The 21,540-nt window shown below is 39.9% G+C and overlaps 1 protein-coding gene across 1 annotated transcript in view; it reads left to right on the forward strand.

Annotated features, from left to right (window-relative positions):
• KCNB2 (potassium voltage-gated channel subfamily B member 2) overlaps nt 1-21,540 on the forward strand; it is a 203,284-nt gene that overhangs the window by 8,134 nt on the left and 173,610 nt on the right. Inside the window, exon 2 of the mRNA XM_040588430.1 lies at nt 7,450-8,126. Within this exon, the coding sequence (XP_040444364.1) occupies nt 7,548-8,126 (579 nt within the window). The 5' untranslated portion in view covers nt 7,450-7,547. The remainder of the gene's footprint in view (nt 1-7,449; nt 8,127-21,540) is intronic.

Consider the following 21,540-nt stretch of genomic DNA (forward strand, 5'->3'; position numbering starts at 1 on the left):
CTCATCCCCTCTGAAATTTCCAGGGAAGGCTAAATACACAGTGAAAACCAGTATCTTTGGCAAAAGCAGTAACTCAGCCCTTAGCAACCAATTGTAAACATAAATAGTAAAGTGCAGACACCACAGACAATTACATCCTAAACAAGAGATGCTTAAACCTGGGCTGCAATGGAAGTGTAACTGTTTTTGTAAACCGAGCAGGAATGCATCGGGATTGTTTTGTAAGTATCATATAGCCACGCTTGTCACAAGCACTAACAGCAGAGCATTGCTAATAAGGAAAGCCAGAGAAGCAGAGCTGGTCTGGAATAAAGGCTGATGGCGATCTTGATTCAGCACTGGGATGGATGGCAAAGCCATGTTCATCGCTCTCTTGAGACCTCAGTGCAGTCTGATGGGGTGCTCCAAACCCAGCTCTCAGCTGCAGAGTTATGGTGAGGTCCGACTGAAAAAAGCCACTTGAGTCCTAAATTCCATATGAGTCTTGGGGTAAAATTACACTGAACACTGTCAAGAGCATTCAGCCTTTTGGTGTGTTATCCACATCACCTGTAGTGGAGCCTCGGGCCCACTGACAAGGCTTTACCTTGAGTAAGAGCTCCAGTAAGTAATTGCAAATGCTACTAGGGCAGTCAAAAAATGCAGATAGGCCAAAACTGTCAAGCTTGTGTGACTACAAGATTTTACAAATGTTTTATCAGTTATACTCTCCCTCTTTTTCTGTCTTCAATCTCCGTACCTATTTCTTTCTGACTTTTCTTATCCAAGGCTCTCAGGGAATACATACAGCCTCTGAGTCTGCTGCTCCTTGGTGAAGTTCATCTCATCCATCTAAAAGACACGTCTGTACTCAAGATGGTGAGAACAGGGATTTAGCAGATAGACTGATTTAGTCGATTTGAAAAGTTCATTTATAAAAGGCCCCATCTCTTTCAAGTGTTTTCTGCAGATCTCTGAGTCTTTGTGCGGCCAACGTTTAAATTTTCACATACCAGGAATAAATCATCTGTAAGGTCTGTGATGAAATAGACATAATCAGTGTTTTAGACCAGTTAGCCATAGTCACGCCCTAAGAGCTGGCTTTGTGGGATATATTCTCAAAGCAAGATCTGACTTTCCAGAGACCAACCCGTTCACAGCTGTAAGCAGAGCTCTCAAGGTTACAGGTGTGACTCGGTCTTTGGTCATGGAAAGACCCAGCTCTCTTACAGTGCCTGTCACCCACCAGCAATGGCTCTGACCACAGCTGTGGTCTGGTGTGAGCCAGCCATAGATCATGGGGAAGCTGTGTCACAGGCGAGACAGGCTCAGGCTACATCTTTGCCCCTTCAGGCCATGTAGCTTCAAGTGGTTTCAGCCACTTGGCTCTGAGGACTTGAGCCCAGGTGCTATCACCGGTAGTTTGGACAATCAAAGCTCAGCTATTTCTCTCCTGTGCACGCATGCATGTGTTCCTGCATATGGATATGAATCTGAGACATACACACGATGCTCAGGAATACTTTGACATGTTTCCTGACACTTCCTGCGTTCAGGTTGCCAATCCTTAACTGTATGAGATGTGACTTCTGTGAAGGTGGGAAATGGAAATAAGGAACACCTCATCTGGGCAGGATGTTTTTATTCAGTTTTAGCTATCATCTCAGCCATTTTTTAAAAACTGAAATGAAGGAAAAATGCTATTAATAAAGGTCCCACAGCCCACCATTAAGAAACTGCAGGTCTTCATATTTTGAAACAAAGAACAGACATTGGATAGCTAAGATGTAGTAGCAGAGATATTACAGCAAAGCAGAGGCTGGAAAAAGCACAATAATACAATCAAGTAAGTTGGGACTTAAAGCTCCAGAAATTTGTTTAGTCGGTAGAAATGTACTAGTTTGTCACAACTAACTTGCTCTATCTTTTCTTGACCAACTTGCTATACCCCAGGTTATTAGGCTCCAAGAGTCAGACGCGGAGATGGGCACAGGCTCTAAGGCTTTTTAGATTCATAGAATCACAGAATGTTTCCAGTTGCAAGGGACCCATAAGGATCATTGAGTCCAACTCCCTGTTCCTCGCAAGACTATAAAACCCTAAAAACTAATCCCTGTGACTAAGATCGTTGTCTGGACTCTTCCTGAACTCTGACAAGTTTGGTGTCGTAACCACTTCCCTGGGCAGCCTGTTCTAGTGACCAGCCACCTTCTCAGTGAAGAACCTTTTCCTAATGTCCAGTCTGAACTTCTCTTGATGTTACGCTTACAAAAAACTAAAGGCAGTTTTTCCAGAAAGTGTTACATATCTGCATTAAATACAGACTGCAGGTCAGATTTTTGCTACACTTTAATAAGTCATTTTTAATAGCCAAACTAGTCAATGCAACAGTTATCTCCCCAGATTTTTCTGGAGTTCAGGGAGTGTTTTTGCTTGGGAAAAAGAAAAAATATTGGTATTAGATTTTCCAGACCTAAAAAAAAAACCCACATGGGATGGGACCACCCAAATTATTTTGTTTAATAATTCCAAAATACCTCATTTTGATCCAGAGCTTTCTTAAACTTATTTTTTTTTAAATAAACGTTAGTACATTTAGAACCAGAAATCTAGTTTAAAAAATATTGAAGGCAGACTTTCAACAAATTCTGAAAACTTCTTGCGTTTGTTTCCAAACCAAGGAAATTAATTGATACAATCTTTCCTTGCAAACTTAATGAGTTTTGACAAAAGGACATCTTCTGACAAACATGGTAAAAATTTGTCTCTTAGAAGTCAGAAGAAAGCAAATTTGTTCCCCTTTCCTAGGGGCCTTATGGTACAGCCTTTTCTTACATGCTACATACTTTTTTCCTCACAGTGCCCTAAATGCACAGAAAGGATGTGTTTCAACAGTGGTGTGCTTATGTAGTGTAGCATCTCCACCTTCTTTGGTGTAATTTGTATGGCAAAAGTTGGGAGGGGAGTTTAGGACTAAGGATGCAAAAGTAGCTTTGATGTGAATCTTTGGAACGAAGTCTTGCACGTGCAGTCCATGAAGAGGCCAGCTGACACGGTGACCACTGTGCATGCAGTTAAACTCACCTAGGCTCCAAAGCAGATGGCTACAGACAAGCCACTTACTAGGACCAGACCTTGAAGCATGCTGACTCTCAAGCCATCCCTGCAAATTGTTTAGGAGAGTCCTAGCTGTGCCGTGCCAGGCGATGCTCCGGCAATGTGACGGCACAGGTAACTGAGTTCCTTTGCCTGAGGGTTTAATCTGCACATGTAGGCACGCCCATCAAATGTGATAAAAATGCTAAGGAATCTGTAAAAAACAGCTATGTCAATTTGAGCAGCCAGAATTATTGCATACTTCAGGCATCTATGATCTTAATTCCTCCATTATGAAGCACTGGTAATAATGGCCTCCTAGTGATGTTGAGAAGGGAAACTCAGGGGTACCCTGGAAGCACTCAGGATAGTGGGAGCTCCCTGGGGGATATTCGTCACTGTGCGTAGTGTTGGGTTTGCAGTAAGACATGCTAAATAACATCAGAGAGCAAATGAGAATGAGAAAGATGAAAAGAAATAGTAGATAATTACCCGTTCACTTAAAGCAGAAGGGATTGGTGTGGGGGATCACACCATTAAAAGCTGTACGCATATGGTACAGGGGAATACACTTAACCTTCTTTCTTGCTTTCCCTAGCTTTTTGAGTAGTAGCCTTTACAATTTTAAGGTTTGTTTAATGCAAAGAATTGGCTCTGATTTTGGAAGGTTTGATATTGCAGGCATTTTCCCAAAGCAGTTTTATTATTGCAAGGAAAGAATAAGGGGTGTGTCTGGAGTTGCTCTTAAATGTCTCTGGTTAGAATTTGTGTCTTTCTCTACCAATTGCTAAGCAGAGCTGGTGAGCAGCAGGCTGGCTTTGCCGGCCAGCAGAGGGGCAGTCTCATTTCTCACTAGCGCAAGCTGGACAAAGTGCATGGTGGAATTGCACACAGCCAAAAGGTTAAGGCAACAGACTAAACTGAAAAATATTTCAAGCTGCCTCGGGACAAAAATTGCAGTGTCCTGAGTTAGTTGCAGTAGCCAAAGTCCAGAAAGGTTATTTATTGAATTGTAAAGGTAAACTCACTTGCACAATTTTGTTGTATTGAAATATCTGGTGATTTTGTGTAAATTTTTTAATGTGGATTATAAAGTTAAAAATATTATGTAGTTAAAATAGAGGCTATTGATTACATTTTTGTTAGAGGCACAAGCTAAGCAGGCTCTGTAGTCCAGGCTTGGGGAAAAATCTGCACAGGAAGAAATTTTAAAAACTTACTGGCAACAGACAAAAGAAGGTGTGAAGAAAGGCACTTAGGAAGCAAACTAGAAGAATATTTTTTTAAGTCATGTAATCTGCTGCTTTTATGTATTTCAATGAAAAAAGCCCTGAAAAAAAGGCAAAAATAGCCCTCACACTTCAGCATTCTTCATTTGGGAAAATGCTTTTTATTTTTGATCTTTTCAGAGTACTATATGTTGTGAATGCTGGTTCATCCCTTGGTACATATGTACATACGTAGCACCTTGGATCCAGTCTTCTCAATAAATGTAGCGGTGTTTCACTGCTGACTTCAGTATGACCACAGTTAACCAGAATTTTTAAAGCCTTTTAGAAAAGCCATGTTTCCTCAACTAGGGAGATGCAACCAATAATTACACTGACAAATCAGAAAATGTTTTATCAGCTTTAGACTGGTCTTGGTGACACTATAATTTTGCATTGTTTAACAAATCTGTGTGATAAGTACACTGCATAAGAGCTAAAACAATGCATAGCCTTGCATATATTTAGTTTTTGTAATCAGAAAAGCAAATGAGGATATGGCTAACCTAAGATTATTCAGGTCAACTGCTTGATTCCTATTGTGTTTTACTTGGTATTGCTAATATTAGGGTACACATATTAATTAAAAAAAAGAAGAAATCTCTGAGATTCAATCGTGAATAAACTAACGAACCTCTGTAGAAATTGTATGAAGGCTTGGCTGATTTTATGGAGCACGACAGAACCTCTCTATGAATTTCTTAAATTCTTGTGTTTCGTTATGTAAGACATCCTTTACAGGAGAAACATCATTGTGCATTAAAGCCTAAAAGGATTTTTTTTTTCAAAAAAGGTTGTAAATACTTCCTCTGTGGAGAAATACCCTTTCATAACCGCTGGGTGTTTTAGGTGGTTGCCTTTAATGTCAGGAGACTGATAAATGCATCACAGACCAGTAGGAGATGTTTACGTGAAGAAACCTTGGAAAGACTTGAGTCCCTCCTTCTCAAAGCCCCCCAGTGAGGAGTGCAATAAGGAGGAGGGTAAAACCAGAGGAAAAGTCAGTCTAAGGTGAAGAAGAAAAAAAGCAAAACACAAACCAAACACAACAGAAAGCAATATGCATTATGTAAACCTACTGATGTCAGGGCTTTCATTGTGATATGACATTTATCTTTGTAAGTGAAGTTATCAGATTATTGTTTTCATGAATGAAGGTACATGTTACAGGCTTAAACCCTTGCGTAAATGGGCACAGAGGTGCTGTGGGTTGCGCTGGGAGATCAGGAGGGAGCTTCACAGTGCAGTGCTGGAGGCAGGATAGGAAGAGGCAGAGTAATGTGGCCCTTGTGTTTTTGAAGTAGGTTCAGCTTGACAGTGAAACTGCTAACATGGTGATGTTTCAGGCTGTTGCCATCATGGGGGTTAACAAGACAGTGAGTTATGCACTCAATGAAAATAAAAATAAATAAATAAATAAATAAGAAATTCTGTAAATGTAAATATTACTTTGATGGGTAATTTTCCTTTTCCCTTATGTTTTTAGACATGGAAGTCTAGTAATACCTGCATCATACATGGCTGAGCCTTATTATTGCTTTATCTGTTGTTGGAGAAACTTTTAAAGTTTAGATATAATGGGATCTAGTAATTTTAATTTTATACTAGCAACATATTTAACACTTGCTTAATTGTGTCATCTGACATGCTGAAATAATTCTTTAGTTTTTCTTAATACTTTTAGGAAAGGATTATTCTAGATCCTCACTGTTCTGTTCAGGATCTGGTCTTTGTGATCTCCTAATTCCCTTTCAAATTTCTGCCTTTTTTTATGGTGAGTTTGTGCCTATTTGTTCTTATGCTATTATGGTCCATCAGTACAAATAGTTCTCCCTCCTCAGTGTTTGCCCCTGATGTATTTATAGGTAACAATCCCTCCCATCACAACCTTCATGCTTACTCTGCAAAGAGGATCAAATTCTTGTTCACAGCAAATGCTTTGTTAAAGCTGGAGTTATTTTGCTTCAAGGAAAAAGACCAGACTGCCAAACTGTTGATTTGCAGGGAGTGGGAAAAGGAGATGTCAGCTTTGGGAAGTTCCTAAGGAGGACTTTCCTACTTCAGAAGAGGAGCTTCTCTAAACATTCTTAATATTCTTTTTCCCTTTGGGACACGATGTCATTGCTAGGTTGTTATTTAAGCATTGTGTCAGATAACGGACCGTAGCAGAGGTGGTGTGTGGGATCCCTTCCTGTTTGATACTGGTATTCCAGATTTGGTGACGAACAGCTGCACTTCGGAGTTCACTGAAGTGCTAGGCACGGGGAGTGAGAATGCACTTGTGGATTATTAAAACTGAGATTGCTGATTGCTGTCATGCAATCATGGCTCTGCAGCAACTGAACAGGTGAACAAGTGGAGCAAAGAAGAGCCTTTCTGAGGAGCTAGGGAACAATATGCACAGTCCTTGCCTATACAACAGGTATTACTGGTCAGCTGGCTGCTGAAGCGTTAGGATTCTTTTGACTTGTTTGTAAAGGATTCAGCACTGTCTGGTGCTAGGAAATTTGACTTGTCAAGATGGCAATTGAATTGCTTGGTGAGTAACATCTGGGCATGAAATAATACAGCAAATCAGGATGTGAGCTGAGAGAAGGAGGGATGCAGGTTTTTTTTTGCAGGATATGCTCTAACGGTTTTGTTCAGTTTCAGTAACTCCAAAATTTGAATTTTGCAATAAAAGGGAAGCTAGCCTCTATTTCACTTTTTCCTTAGAGATGTCCCTAAAATCTTTTCTTTAGGATACCTCACAAATTAATTAGTAAGTAATCAAATTAAGCTAACATGGCTGCATCAGAAACTGGTTCAAAAACCACCAAACAGTACAACAAAACCTCAAGTCCTCTGTACAGACTTTCACAGTTGATTTTCGTGAAAGCAGAAATTCGAGTGTGTTTTTTCTTTGCTTAAACATAACGCTCTTAGCTGTTCCAGTTGTTCCAGTGGTTCTGTATACTACCACAAAAGAGTCTCATTATAGAGAGAGCAAATTACCATCATTAAATTTTCATCTGCATATGAAAGCGTGGAAGGAGAGAGACAGAGAGAGATTGGGGAATATATTGTACATTGCAATATTCTAATTTTTTGTCTTTTTTAACTTCAGGAATGGAGCTGTCTGTCTGAAGAGAACTCTGCCCAAATATTTGTAGTCTCCAAGCTCACTCTCCTGAAGACTGGTGTTACAACTGAATCTTTTTCAGAATGGCTGAGAAGGCTACACCAGGGATCAACAAAAAATCTTCAAGGTCTACCCTTTCCCTGCCTCCAGAACCAGTGGAGATCATTAGGAGCAAAGCCTGCTCACGGAGAGTTAAAATAAATGTTGGTGGGCTCAACCATGAAGTGCTGTGGAGGACTTTGGACAGACTTCCAAGGACACGATTAGGAAAGCTCAGAGACTGCAATACTCATGAATCCCTGCTAGAAGTATGTGATGACTATAATCTAAATGAAAATGAATATTTTTTTGATCGACACCCAGGGGCTTTCACTTCCATTTTGAATTTCTACAGGACAGGGAAACTACATATGATGGAAGAAATGTGTGCTCTTTCTTTTGGTCAGGAGCTTGATTACTGGGGGATTGATGAGATATATTTAGAATCTTGCTGCCAGGCAAGATACCATCAAAAGAAAGAGCAGATGAATGAGGAGCTGAGGAGAGAGGCAGAGACATTGCGAGAGAGAGAAGGGGAAGAGTTTGATAATACCTGCTGCCCAGAGAAAAGGAAGAAGCTCTGGGACTTGCTGGAGAAACCCAACTCATCTGTGGCAGCAAAGGTAGGATAAACAGTAGACTGAATGCAAAGACAGTAGAAAATGGTTTCATGACTCATGTATTTGACATGCAGGAATCAACAACTTATATTAAAACGTTCAGAGAAAAGAAGAATCAAAAAATCTGTGTATCATGAAGTGAATACACCCAAATCTGTCCTAGAACCCACTGAATTCAGCAGAAGGCATCCTGTTGACTTCAGTTGATTTTAGGCAACTGCTACACTTCACTTGTGTTGTATATAATAGAAACATGTGTGTGATTGTTAATGGACTTCGTAGTAAATGCTTCCATGAAAATACAGCCAGAGAACACTACCTACTTTTTTTCATTAGAAAAGCATTTGTTTATGAAAAACATATGTTTCAGTGTTGCTGCTTGTCCTATGACAGGCATTGCAGAGGTGTGGTGTCAGTGTCTCATTAGGTGTGCCGGATAGGTTATCAAAGAGTAGTGCCAACAGCCATACTCTGGCATGGTTTTACATTGGGCAAGGACTGTAGTATGTTTTCTCTAATACTACATTTTTGCGGTCAAGAGTTAGAGTGTTTTGTATATGAAGTATTAAAATACTGAAGTATATATACATACACACATATATATATTTGCATGTATACATGTATATGTATATAAAGAAGTGTATATTCCATACATGCATATACACACACGCACACATAAATATATATATGTAAAGTTTGTATATATTCCAGCAGAAATGAGGAAACATTCAGATGAAGCCTTTTTCCAGTACTGCTGTCTTCAAACAGGCAAGCTGGGAAAAGTCTCACTGATACAGTGGAAGAGTTTACCCTTCTTAGGGAAGCGGGATTGCGCATACAGATGTTGGTAGTGTTATTGAAAAGAAAGATCTTCTTGCTTTGTGAGGAACTTCATTGTTCTATTTGTGACGTGAGGTACTATTTAATGGGAGGCAAGTTGTGGAAGCTTGTCTCCAGTTTGAACCACTCAAATCAAAAACGTTTGGTGTTTAGATGTTCATCTTAAGCTTAACTGTGAGTTTATTTTCTTCTGTTGATTTTTTATTGGATGCAACACTGTTGCCCTAAGGTGAGTATTACAATATGATGGTGGAATACACAACACCCAGAATCCTGGCAATGATTTTTCTTGCAATATCAACTTCTTACTATTGAAGTGCAACATACAATATTTTTTTTTTTTAGTTTAGTTTTTCATTGTGGGCTGCGTACTGTTTAAGCAAGGACTTACTTTTACAAAAAAAATATTTATTGTGCCAGAATATAAGGTTCATAACTGGAATAAAAGCTTATAGGAGAAAAAAGAGGGTATTCAGAATATTTTAGAAAACTATATGAATATATTTTCTGCTTCTGAGATACATATTCTGGGCCATATGTTCCTCTCCAGGAGAAAGAGCAGAGGGGAAGCAGATGGGCATAAGTTGTGCCAAAAATGGTTCAGGGAGGCTGTGTTACACACCGCAATCCCTTGGTACAGGCAAGCATCCATCAGCCTCCCCCCCCCCCGGCACTTTTGTGACACAGCTGCTGCACAGCCTGCAGGAGTCAGGACCAGCTTCTCAGTCCTGCACGGCCTGAAACATCACTAATGTGGTCTGTAACAGACCTCTTTTCCTCGTGGACACAAGCGTGAGGATCTCCTTGTGGAGCCATGCGGCTGGGACATACTGTACATGAGCTGGGAGATCGCCCAGCCACAGGCACTGCCTCAGTACATCCCACACTGTACTCCGCAGGCAGGTTTGAGGGGAGAGAAAACCCGAGTTTGTTTGTGGACTCTTACAGCTTTTTTTGTTTGTTTGTTTGTTTGTGGGTCTTTTTTAACAGAAAATTTTCTATAGCGCTTGAGATACATGCTTAATTAGTGTTTTGCTAAGACTTAGGTAGGAGTCAACATAGTAATATGGACTGGATGAATAGCACAAAACTAAAATACTCTGGTTTAGGTTCTTTCCTTGTGACTCGCGTTCATTCTTTTGCTCGGTGGTTAAATGCAGAAATGTGGGATGGTTAAACTTGCATGAGTGCTTGCCATTGACTGAAATCTTCTCACTACTTAGCAGCACCCCATCACGGATTTGCTTAAAAGGAGTTAGGGCAACTGAGCTTTTGAGAAAATCCCCCTTTGGCCACTCCGGCCAGATTTCCCCTCGAGTTTGCAAATTAAAGCCACTATTTCTTTCATTTCCCCAGATGTCTAAATATTTATTTTTACCTTTTTATTTCCCTTTTCCCTCATCTCCTGGTTTGATTGCATGTTGTGGTTTCTATGCTTTCTTGCTAAAGGGAGTTTCATATTGCACTTGTATCTGTGTTGCAATGGTTTTATTTCAGTTGCCTTCTGTCTATATTAATGCCATTTGATGTGGTTTCTGTGATTTTAGCGGCTGGAAATCCCTGTAATATATGCACTCTGTTAATCTTTCTAGTGACCCTCAGTCTGTAGATATATATATCTGAGCCAAAATTGTAGTCAGATATACCCATGGCATCTCAAAGACAGCTGTAGAAATGGCTGAATGACATAAAGGAGAGTAAAAACTGTCGCAGCACGTTCAGACTTGGGGAACATAAGCAAACAACCAGAGCTGCATGTAAAACAAGATAAGCTGGAATCGGTTGGATGTACTTCCACACAGTCTGGAGCCATCACAGACTGTGTTAGACTCTGTGGCAAGATTTTATATGAGGTGTTTGGATAATGTAACTTTCAGATTTCTCATCTTCTGGTCCATTATGTGTTAAGTTGCTGGTTTGTCCTGAAACAAGAGGCACAACCATCTTATTTTCTCTGTAGGAGCAGAAAGAATGGTGGGATTTCAAGAGCAGAAAGTTGGGAACCAGATAAGGAAATACTACTGTGAAGCCTCAAATTCAAATATTTTCTCCCTTTTGAAATATTTTCTCCCTATTTTCTGTAGAAAGACATGCAACCACGTCAATTTGCATAGCCATCCTACAGATGCCTGTTCAATCATTCAGATCGTGTGTTGTGCCCAAGCAGTTGACAGGAACAGCTTGCTTTTTAATCCCTTTCACGTAAAATATTAGGAATGCGAGATAAACACTCAGGTGTGGTTTTGATATGTGGCTGTGTCTTGCCACTTCTTGATTCTGCTAAGATCTCTTCTGGGTCTGATCCAAAGCTTACTGAATTAGGGGGAAGTCTCGCTTTGGCTCAGGCATCTCAGGACAAATCCTGCTCCTTTCGAGGTGAACAAAGGTTTGCCATTGACTTCACTTACAGCAAGGTGAGACACAGAAGGTGACAGCGTATGAGCAGCAGGTATTTTATAGGGTCTTTGACAATAAATAGGAGAGACCAAGACGCATATGTGGCAAGAAATGAGAATTATGGCTAGCTAGTGAAAAAGGAACATCATAGGTCAAGTACTGTTGCACAATACAGGCACACTTTGTGAGTTTTTTTAACTTTAGTGAGTGCTGGCATGTACCTCATCTCAGTCACCAATGAATATTTTCAAGGCACAGAAGTTCTTGCTTAGCCCTCATGCCAGCAAAGCTCTCTGTGAATTCAGTAGAGGTTTTAAATGAGGAATACAGGATTTGCCTCCATTTTCCTGTGTTCTCATTATAAGCTTTTAAGTAGGATTAAGACAAAGATGTCCTGAAGTTCAGCCATTTCAGACATGCACAGTGATATGAAATGAGAAGCAGTGCTAGGATTTAGGAAGAATGGGAATTTTGTGTATTCTACATTCCAGAGAAGTCCCAAAGCCTGGTCCCCAAGCCACAGAGTTTTGTGAGAATCTGGCAATCTTTGATTCAAAGTAACATCTGAGTTTTTAGACCGGGCATTTATTTATGCATATTGCATAACCAGTGTTTTGTGAACACTACATTTGAAAAAAGTTACCTTACTAATGTATAGCAAAGCAAAACCAAAACAGAAATGTAGTTTGAAACTTTATGGCCAAGAAGTCTGAAGCAGAACAGACCTTCTCCAGAGAGGGTTGATGGTACATCCATTTCTCTCCAGAAGTCTTTGTCTTTTGCCTTGGAGTTTTTGGCCAGGAAGTTAGAAACAGTCACCATTTGGTCTTCTGACTACAGCTGCTGGACCTGTAACAGCCTTCTTAGGGCAGCAGCAGCTCTGACCAATGTATCAGCCATATGAAAGTCTTCAACAGGCATGAGCATTCATGCCAGTGGATGTAAATTGACTGCAGCTGGAGTGCTTAAGTGCTTACAGGGGGTAAGCACTTAACTGTGATATTAAGGACGAACCTAGTGGAGCTGTTGCCTTTTTAACTCTATCTGTGTTACACTGTTCTGTGCAGTGCACTTAAAATCAGAGGACCCTTACTTTAGAGTGACTGTGAGTCCAGTGAAACCATAAATTTTCTTTCAAAGTGTTAATGCGTGGGCTCTTCCTTTTATTCTTGGTTATAGAATCTCACAGCCTGGACTTCTCTCACATTTGTTTCATATCGATGAAACTCATTTTGATTAAATCCTAAATAAATACAGAATGTTTCTGGTGCAGATGATCTACTATAAATCTAGAGTGAAGGGTCAGAAATAAGTGGAATATCTAGGAGAAATGGAGACCCTATGACTACCTGAAGATACCTGATACTGACTCAATCACCTTCCATCTACAGAAGTATTTTAAGTACCTGACAGTAATGTTACCAATAGATAGCACTCAGATTTTGCATTTGGTATTTTACATCACAGGTTGGCCTTTGAGTACAACTAGAAACTAATTGATTTGGATTGATTCTACAGGTCTGTCTTATGCAAGTCATTCTTTCTCACATGCATATTTCCTTCTAGCTCAGCGTGATTCTTAACTGATCCAGTATGAAAGGTAGTATAAATAAGTTAAGTCATTAAAAAATTACTGGTCAGTCACACACGGTCCTTGATTTTTTTGTATAACCCCTGTTGATGTACATACACAGAAAAGTAAATTATTGGCCTTAGTGGCTCTGCAGCATGGGGTTTACCTTCTTGAAAGTTATGTGAAACCTGATGGAGTTGAAGTGTTCTCGGTCAGTTTTATATGTTTCACTGCATGGCTCATTTGTCCTTATTTTTTTTGTTGATTTTTTTTTCTTGGGGTTTGTTTTTTGGTTTGGGTTTTGTGTGTGGTGTTTTTTTGTTTTTGTTGGGTTTTTTTTCTTTGCATTACTGACTGTAACATGAGTATTCCTCCTTTGTAGAAAGCACGCTAATTTATCAGATGGTATAATTATCCCATGACTGAAAGTCTTGAGGAGTTTGTGTGCTGCACTCAATAACTCAATACCTAAGTGAAAAAAAACCTTGGGGGGGGGTGGGGGTGGGTGGGGGGGCAGAGAAAAAAGAAATAAAGAGCATGAAAGAGGACTTTCAGGCTACTGATATTTTTTAGCTACCAGGTGTATTACGGCTCAGCTTGCTACAATGACTTGCTAAGAGAGGGCACACCTATTAAACTTCAGGGGCCTGATTCTTATTTTCCATCTTTCATATGTAATTCACAGTGAGTCTTATGCCTATTTAGGCTTTGTAGAGCATCTTAAGTGTGGTCTTGGGGCAAGTTCAAATTAGTAGGGTCGTTATGCATGACTTCAGAACAGAGCTGAGTGTGATATAAGACATTTCAGTATTCCTTTGCAAGTCCTTATAAATTATCTCCTCGTTGTCACACAGTGTTCATGTAGGGGCGAACCCTAAGTAATGGTACAACTGCTGGTTCCTTTTGGGTTGAAGATCACATCATACACACTCAGAGGACTTCAGGAAAACTTTGAGCTGGTAGATTGTATTGCAAAAAAGAGCTGTCAAACATAAGAGAAGTGTCTGTCAACAGCTGAATGTTTGCACTAAGAATATCAAAGTGTTCAAGTGAAAAAATACTTTTTGTTATGTTTACCTCCTTTCTTATGTTATATGAAAAAACATTTTTCTTGCTTATGTCCTCTTCTCAGTTTAGGTTTACATGTTTTGTGTCATTCTGATTTTGTTAACACTTATTCCTACAAAAGCTTATAGTTTATGTGCTTTCCCATCTAACTGTAGACCAAGGATGAAAAAATGACAGAAAATTAACTGTTTCTTTTTTAAAGCATAAGGAATGGATTTTATACTTTAATTCCCACAGGTTTTTGTATTGTATGTAGTAGATGTCAGAGCATTGATTCATAGAATCGTTCAGGATAGAAAACACCTTTAAGATGATGAAGTCCAACCACTAACCCAGCACTGCCTAGTCTACCACTAAACCATGTCCCAAAGCACCACATCTTCACTTCTTTTAAATACCTCCAGGGATGGAGACTCAACCTCTTCCCTGGGAAGCCTGTTCCAGTGCTTGACAGCCCTTTTGGTGAAGAAATTTTTCCCAATATCCAGTCTAAACCTCCCCTGGTACAACTTGAAGCCATTTGCTCTTGTCCTATCTCTTGTTACTGGGGTGAAGAGACCGACACCCACCTCACTGCGACCTCCTTTCAGGTAGTTGTAGAGAGTGATAAGGTCTCCCCATGACAATATTCATTGAAGACAAATGGTGTTTTCTAGCAGATGCATGGCTTGAACTTCTGTTTGGCCTATGGTTTCAACTTTTTTTTTGGGGGGGGACGCTTGTTATGAGCCTTTATCTGACTGTTCTACCAGCAATGTTATAGTTTGTATTGTCACTGCCAATACTTTAAAGACATTTATCTGATGAAACTAAGTTATGCTCAATCACAGAGGGTACTCACTAGTAATAAATGTGTATCTTCATCTCACCATCATTGCTGCCCAGGGCACTTACTGTTACTCTTTGCTTTTAAGGTGAAGTTATGTTTTGTGCCAAATGATAAAGTCAGTCAATGTGACTGTAAGACAAAGAGATTATTTTTGATCCTAGTCATTCATATTTAATAACCAAAGTGTTTTAATGTCTTGAAATATAAGTGAATGTATTGTTTTTTTCAATAGATATTATATCAAGGAACACAGTAGACTGGCAGTAGCTAATTGATTTTGTTTTAAGAGCTTGTATATGCTCACTGTTGAGTTGGTCATTAAAAGATTATTTACCTTCTTTATACTTCTTATGTGAAGTATCATGTAACTCATGATTCAGCATTTTTGGTCAGCCTAAGTATCATGGGAACACAGCTACTATCTGATCTGTCTTGCTCCAGAGGTGTTTAATGCCTCTGTTACATATGGGCTCCCTCCGACCCTGAGATCTTATCTGTGGTGTGCTGAAAAGTCTTGCTGTAAACTTACTAAAAGAACTTATGGAAAACTACTATTGGAATAAAGTGAGTAAAGCGTCCTTTGAACTGACCTGTTTATTATTGACACTTAATTCTCAGTAAATCAGATGCTGGAATTTTGGAAGCAGTGCCAGGGGCAAAGATGCAGTGACTCATATTCAGGCAGTCTATCGCTGGCTTCAAGCACTGGCACCAGGGAATATCCACATTCATTGTGTGAACAGAGGGAAGGAATCTTTCTTTCCTGGATCTGTGAGAAGGTACTTCACTGACTGGTTTTATGGATACAGTAAGGAAAATTAAAGAGGATTCATAATGAGTCATGTTAAAGGGGGGAAAAAAGGCAAGAATAATTATTTTAAAAATTGAGGAAATCTGTTCTCCGTATTTAGAAATAAGATCTAATGGTAACATTTTGCAAAATAAAGTTTTATAGTAATGACTAGAGTGTACTTGCACTTGTGACACCAGACACCATTCACAGAATCACACAGTAGCTCTTGCACATAGAAGCCTGCTAGGATTTAGAATATACGAGATTACAGTGAATTACCAGCAGGTACAATCTGCGTGAGAACAGCTATCCTTTGCCATAATGGACAGAGAGCATTACTCAAATTTACCCCAGCCCCATGTATCCTTCTTAAGTTAAGAGAGCAATTTAACTCTATGATAACTGCTTTTTTTACCACTGCTCATATCCCTTTTTTTATAGCTGTTACCATAAATTGAGTATAGCCTACCATCAATAACATACACGTTTTAAAATATGTGCTGTAGTATTTCTGGTTAGGATGGTAATGTTTTGTGCATTACGGCATGCCTCTCAGTATCGTCAGAGGCATCTCGTGAGCTGGATTTTCAGCTGTGACATGTCACTTAAGCTGTGTCGTGCCTGAGGGGACAGACCAGGGTGTTGTGCCTGTCCCTTCACCCAGGGGCAGATCACATGTCCTAACAATGTTGCGCTTCCGTTCTGTGTTTTTATAAGCTGCTGCCAGTGCATGGTCTTGTCCCATGTCAGTTAGTTGGAAATAATCAGATGTCAGGGAGATACAGTAATAAATTAAATGTTGTGAAGGTGATGGTATTATGCAGACCAAATCTGTTGGACGTAAGGGGCTGCATTTACTGTCTGGATGAACAAGCTTCGTCTTGCTTTTGTAAAGCTGAGAGTATAATGAATCTATATGATAATCTGAAAACTGGCCTTTCTGTTTGAGTCTGATTTTGTTGCAAGATGTAGAAGAGCAAAAAACTGCTCCCAAGTGACCAGGAAGACAAAATGATTTCTGCATGTTGTTTATTTAGTAAAAAACCCATGGTATTTATCATGACATATGGCAGACTCATGAGCTTTCTATTTAATGAAGATATGTGAATATTTGATGCATAGCACTGAACCCCATGTCCTTTGAGGGAATATTGAAAACAAGCATGTGACGCTGGCACAGCTGTTTCAAAGTGACTTTGAGATCAAAAAAGCATCCCAGTAGAGGCTTTTTATGAAGCCACCACAGTCCACTCTTTATATGCCTTGGTGACTCTCTTTTTGGGGAGGCATGCAATAAGGCCAGGTTTTCAGGTGGGATAAGTAAGTGTATTTCTGTTTCAGTGTATTTCATTTGCACCGTTTGGGACCCAGACAGCAGCCCTACATTTGACACTGTCGGCTTAACTGTACAGTATCCTTTCCATATGCCCGTCATGGCATTGTGACTGAATGAATACCTGTACTCCACATACCATACCTGAGACAGGTCATCTAGTGGGTTTGAGCAACAATGGAAAGGGGCAAGTTGTCTTTGAAAAGTATACTTAGGCACTGTAACCATTAAGTCTGCATAATAACAAACTTGCCCTTATTTTCAAAAAGTGTGTTTCAGGTTGTTGGATCTTTTAGTCATGCATATCCTATGTGTAAATGTATGTAATATTGACAGCTGAGTCTTTTTTTTCTAACTCACAATATTGCACAGTGAGAAGATACGTGAGATGGTGGAAGCAATCAGAGCAGTAGTTTTCTCTCGGTACTCAAGCACCTCCAAACTACCTGAGTCGTATTTGCTAAATTTTCAAGTCATCTTGTAGCTACTTACAAATATTCATACAGGATTTCTTCTAAAATTGAGGAGCCAGAACATGGGATGCAAACCTAAAGTCTCAGGAAATTTTGATCTAAATGACAAGGTGAACTTCTGAGGTCGGGTGAACCATACATGATCTCCAAGGCTCAAGTTCATTCCTTGCTGAGAACCTTTTATGCCTGCTGCTTGTGGGAAATGGTGTTGTGTTCCTCTAAGCTCCTGCCTAAAAACTGGCACTTCACTGGACTAGTATTAAACCCTTCTAGGATTATCTAAGCTTTGCTGTTCTAGCCTCTAAAAGCCAAGTTGAATAGAAGTGCAACAGGACCGAGTTCTTCACAAAAAAAGCTCGTAAAGGGATATCTTTTTTCTTCGATGCAGTAATGAGCTTCACTGCTGAACGCTGTGGCACATTTGTTACCCAGAGTTCAGTGTCTTCACTCATCTTTCATTAGGTCCCTCCAGATGCAACCACAAGGGTTAGACTTTGCTTTAAATAGCTCAGGGATGGCACACGCCAGAGCAATCTCAAGGACAGCCAAGTTGCAGTGACAGTTTCGGGTGTCGCTGGCCACTTGCAGAATGCCCCATTGGACGGGGTGGCTGCTGGCATGCTTTGGAACAGTCCAGCTTACCTTGATTTAATGTTTCGTAGAGATGGTAATTTTGGTGAACTGCTGAGAGGGTCCCATTTTTTGTACTTCTTCAGTCAACCAGGTTTGTGACAGACAACAATGGTGTTAAGTTTTGTTGACAAACTCACATTCACAAGGTTTCTTCCCATGCACTGTAATCACCTTTTGGATTGCTTACTGAAGGCTCCTTGGCTGATCCTTTTTTCTGCTTTAGTGAAGCGTCTACCATTATGTTTGGCTTTGCGGGAGGCTTTTCTGGAGAACAGTGGCTATTGCTAAGTTAGAGTAGTTAAGGTAGTTGTTTTAGGGACTGCAAGAGATCATCTGATAGTGTTACAGCCTTCTTCTGAGAACTGGGAACTCATTTCCATTTCTATTATTCTCACAATACCTTTATATTTTCATCTATTATCTGCTTAAATTTTGATATAAATTCTTTGTGGAGTTAAATGTCGTTTGAAAAAACCTGTTCCAAAAGTACCTTGGTCTGTGCTGTGTGGCTGTATGCATGCAAATATGTTTTGTGAGATGACAGCATAGAAAAAACTTGGCTAGTGGCCCCGAATTCTGTTGAAACACTAACATTGACTTCAAAGCGCTTTAGACTCTTCCTACATGCATTTAGCACAAAAAGGCAAAACTTGTAATATGAAAGGAGTACCTAGGTATGAGGCCAGTCCCGTCTGGCTGAACCCTACAGCCTTTTTTAGAATTGAAGCAGGAGGGACAAACAACTAAAACGTAATTCAGAGCTGAGCCTGTAAATTCAGGATGTGTCTGATTAGAAGTCTGTTTGGTACTTGGCAGCCCTTCAGGCCAGCATGGTAGGGTTTAGTCTCTGTGCTGGTGATCCATAAGGAAATTGCAGGAATGGCAAGCACTTGCAATACTGTGGCAGGATAACTAGCCACTTCTGCATCTCCCACTCAGATGGCTGGAAACCCACTCAAAGCTCTGGCGATGGGTAGGCCATGCTCATGAATCCAAAATGACTAAAAGCCTGGAGTCATTTTGAGATGCTTCTACTGTTTTCCCCTGTGTCCTGGCAGAACACTTAATAACCATGCATGCTGAGCACTGGTGGCTTCACATGCCTTGCCTTTGTCCATGAGCTGCATGTGGCCAACTTTTTTTTTTCATCTTACGATTCAAGATTTTCTATGTCGTTTTGGAGTTTTACCTAACAGCGGGTCTGTGCAGTGCAATTTGCTGTGTTTTATGGTGTTGAGTTGAAGTCCGGAGTGGCACCAGGGCCATGAAAGCACTGGTTTATCAAGAGATAAACCATGATCTTAAAGGTCCTGTGAATCAGCTTGGTGAGCAGCTTGTGTGTTGAGAAGAAAGAGAATGCGTCTCCAGACAGCATTAAAAGTCTAGGTTGGTGTTCTGTTGCTTTAATAAATGATACGCGAAGGCTTGAAGTTGAAGACACAAGTAGAGTGCGGTTTCATGCTAAAGTGAAGTCCATTATAAAACATAATATAATCTGAGAAAAGGCTCAGTTATTTTTGACAAGAAATAGAATAAAATTTCCCTACACTTCTACTGTTTATTCTGTCAAAGGTCAATAAATGATACGGGAAACAAAGCTGAACCAAGCTGACCAGTTTCAGAAGGTATACAAGCTAACTGCTGTGAACTGAATGCCAAGTAATATAGTTTCTCTGGGTCTTTAAAACATTTTTAAGTTGACTTAAAAGTGGATTTTTCAAAATACTAAAACAAAGGAAAAAAAGAGCCACTTTGTAAGTTCATTTATAAGGACACTGGAGCGGCCTGTTAGGAAATTACAGGGAGCGGTGTAAATGCTTGCCCTTTCTCTTCATGTGTCAGTTAATAGGCATAGTGGCTGGGGATGGATTAGATGCAGAAAAAGTCCCCCTGTCCCCTTAGCTGAATATTAGGACATCCTAGTGAGCATTCAGAAATGAAGCATTTTTGCCAGAAATATTTTCATTCCTCAGCTCTGGTGGTGGATGTCTGTCCTGGTCCCATTTTAGCCTTATGCACTGAGTTTCCTGCTTGTCCTCATGACTGTATTTTCATAAGAGGAGGTGGGTGCACTGTGACAAATGAGCTGAGAAATCTCACCTATAGAGGAAAATGAACATGTCAAGTTCTGAAAAAACAGTAGATAGGAACAGAAGAATGAAGAGAAAGAGAGAAAGAAAGAAGATACTTTTAACAGAGAACAACTTTTTTTTTAGCTAAAAAAAATCCATAGCAAATTTCAACAGCCCAAAGTCTGCACCAATGGTCAAATCATTTCCATTTGTTATGGTCCTGTTTGGCTATTTGTAAAGTGGGAAAATTCAGCCCAGTAGCACAGACGTACAGATAGGGGCAATTTCTTAATTGTTAGTTTCATTTAGTTTCTTCTGGTAAATACTGTATCTGATAGGTACTTTCACTAGCCAACGTTTGACCCTCAGGTCAATCTTTATACATGCTGCAGTGAACTTGACATTAGTTTACTGTAATCTGAATTTTAGGTTGATATATTCTGCTGCCTAATGGTGAGGATGGTGTTCACAGATTTCATTCTAAACTACATATGGGAAATTAACCCAAAATGCTTTGCTGCTGCATAGTGAAATGGTGAATAATTCCTTTTAGCTTTTCAGTAGCTTCTTCAGTCTGTTGAATTCAGAAAGAATCAATGCAGTTTGTTACGTACTTTTCTGTGTAGTTTTGGATTAAATAAGTGTGTTGAAGAGAGAGTTTTTTAATTAGAGTAGCTAACGGAGATGAGAGATCTTGGACTGAAGGATAATCCGCTTGATGAGTGTATTATAGAGAGAATAGATGAGGGTTAGATGTGCTTTTTCGGAAACATTCTTAGTACTTGTTAACACCACCAGTGATGGAATGGTGGGACAAGTTATTACAATATTGTGTCACTGATGTTAGTAATGCCTGTATGGAGAATAGGTTCTTCTGAAATACTTCTCTTTTCTTTTCTGAAAGCAAATTAATTTCCTCTGAAGAGAATGGTGTGTCTGGCTCACATCTGCCCTCCTCTCTCAGACTGATTTCTGTCATTACTTCAAAATAAGATTTTTAGTTGAAATTTATATGAATTTATATGAAATTGAAAGCATAAGCCTAATCTTAGAAATATCCATTATTGCACTGAATCCCCCTGATAATGTGTCCGGTCTGATACATTTCAGCAATACCACATTCACGTTAATGTAACTTCAGCATTTAAAACTCCAGCATCATCTGTTTCCTCCCTAATTTGATTTATAAACAACCCCTGGCCCTTACGTAAGCCTGTGTTCCTGAGCGGGGGGCTGTGTGTGACAGAAGTGGCTGAGGGCAGATGCCAGCAGGGTTTCACTGCTGCCAGTCTTCCATTGAGGCGTCCTCTGCCAGGGCTGCTCTGGAAAGGCAGGGTGCAGCTGCAAAGGGCGCTGTGCGGGCACAGATGTCTTCTACTTGTGAAGTCAAGCTGAAAGTCACAGTG

Source organism: Falco naumanni, chromosome 3, assembly GCF_017639655.2.
Source record: "Falco naumanni isolate bFalNau1 chromosome 3, bFalNau1.pat, whole genome shotgun sequence".
Classification (NCBI taxonomy): domain Eukaryota; kingdom Metazoa; phylum Chordata; class Aves; order Falconiformes; family Falconidae; genus Falco; species Falco naumanni.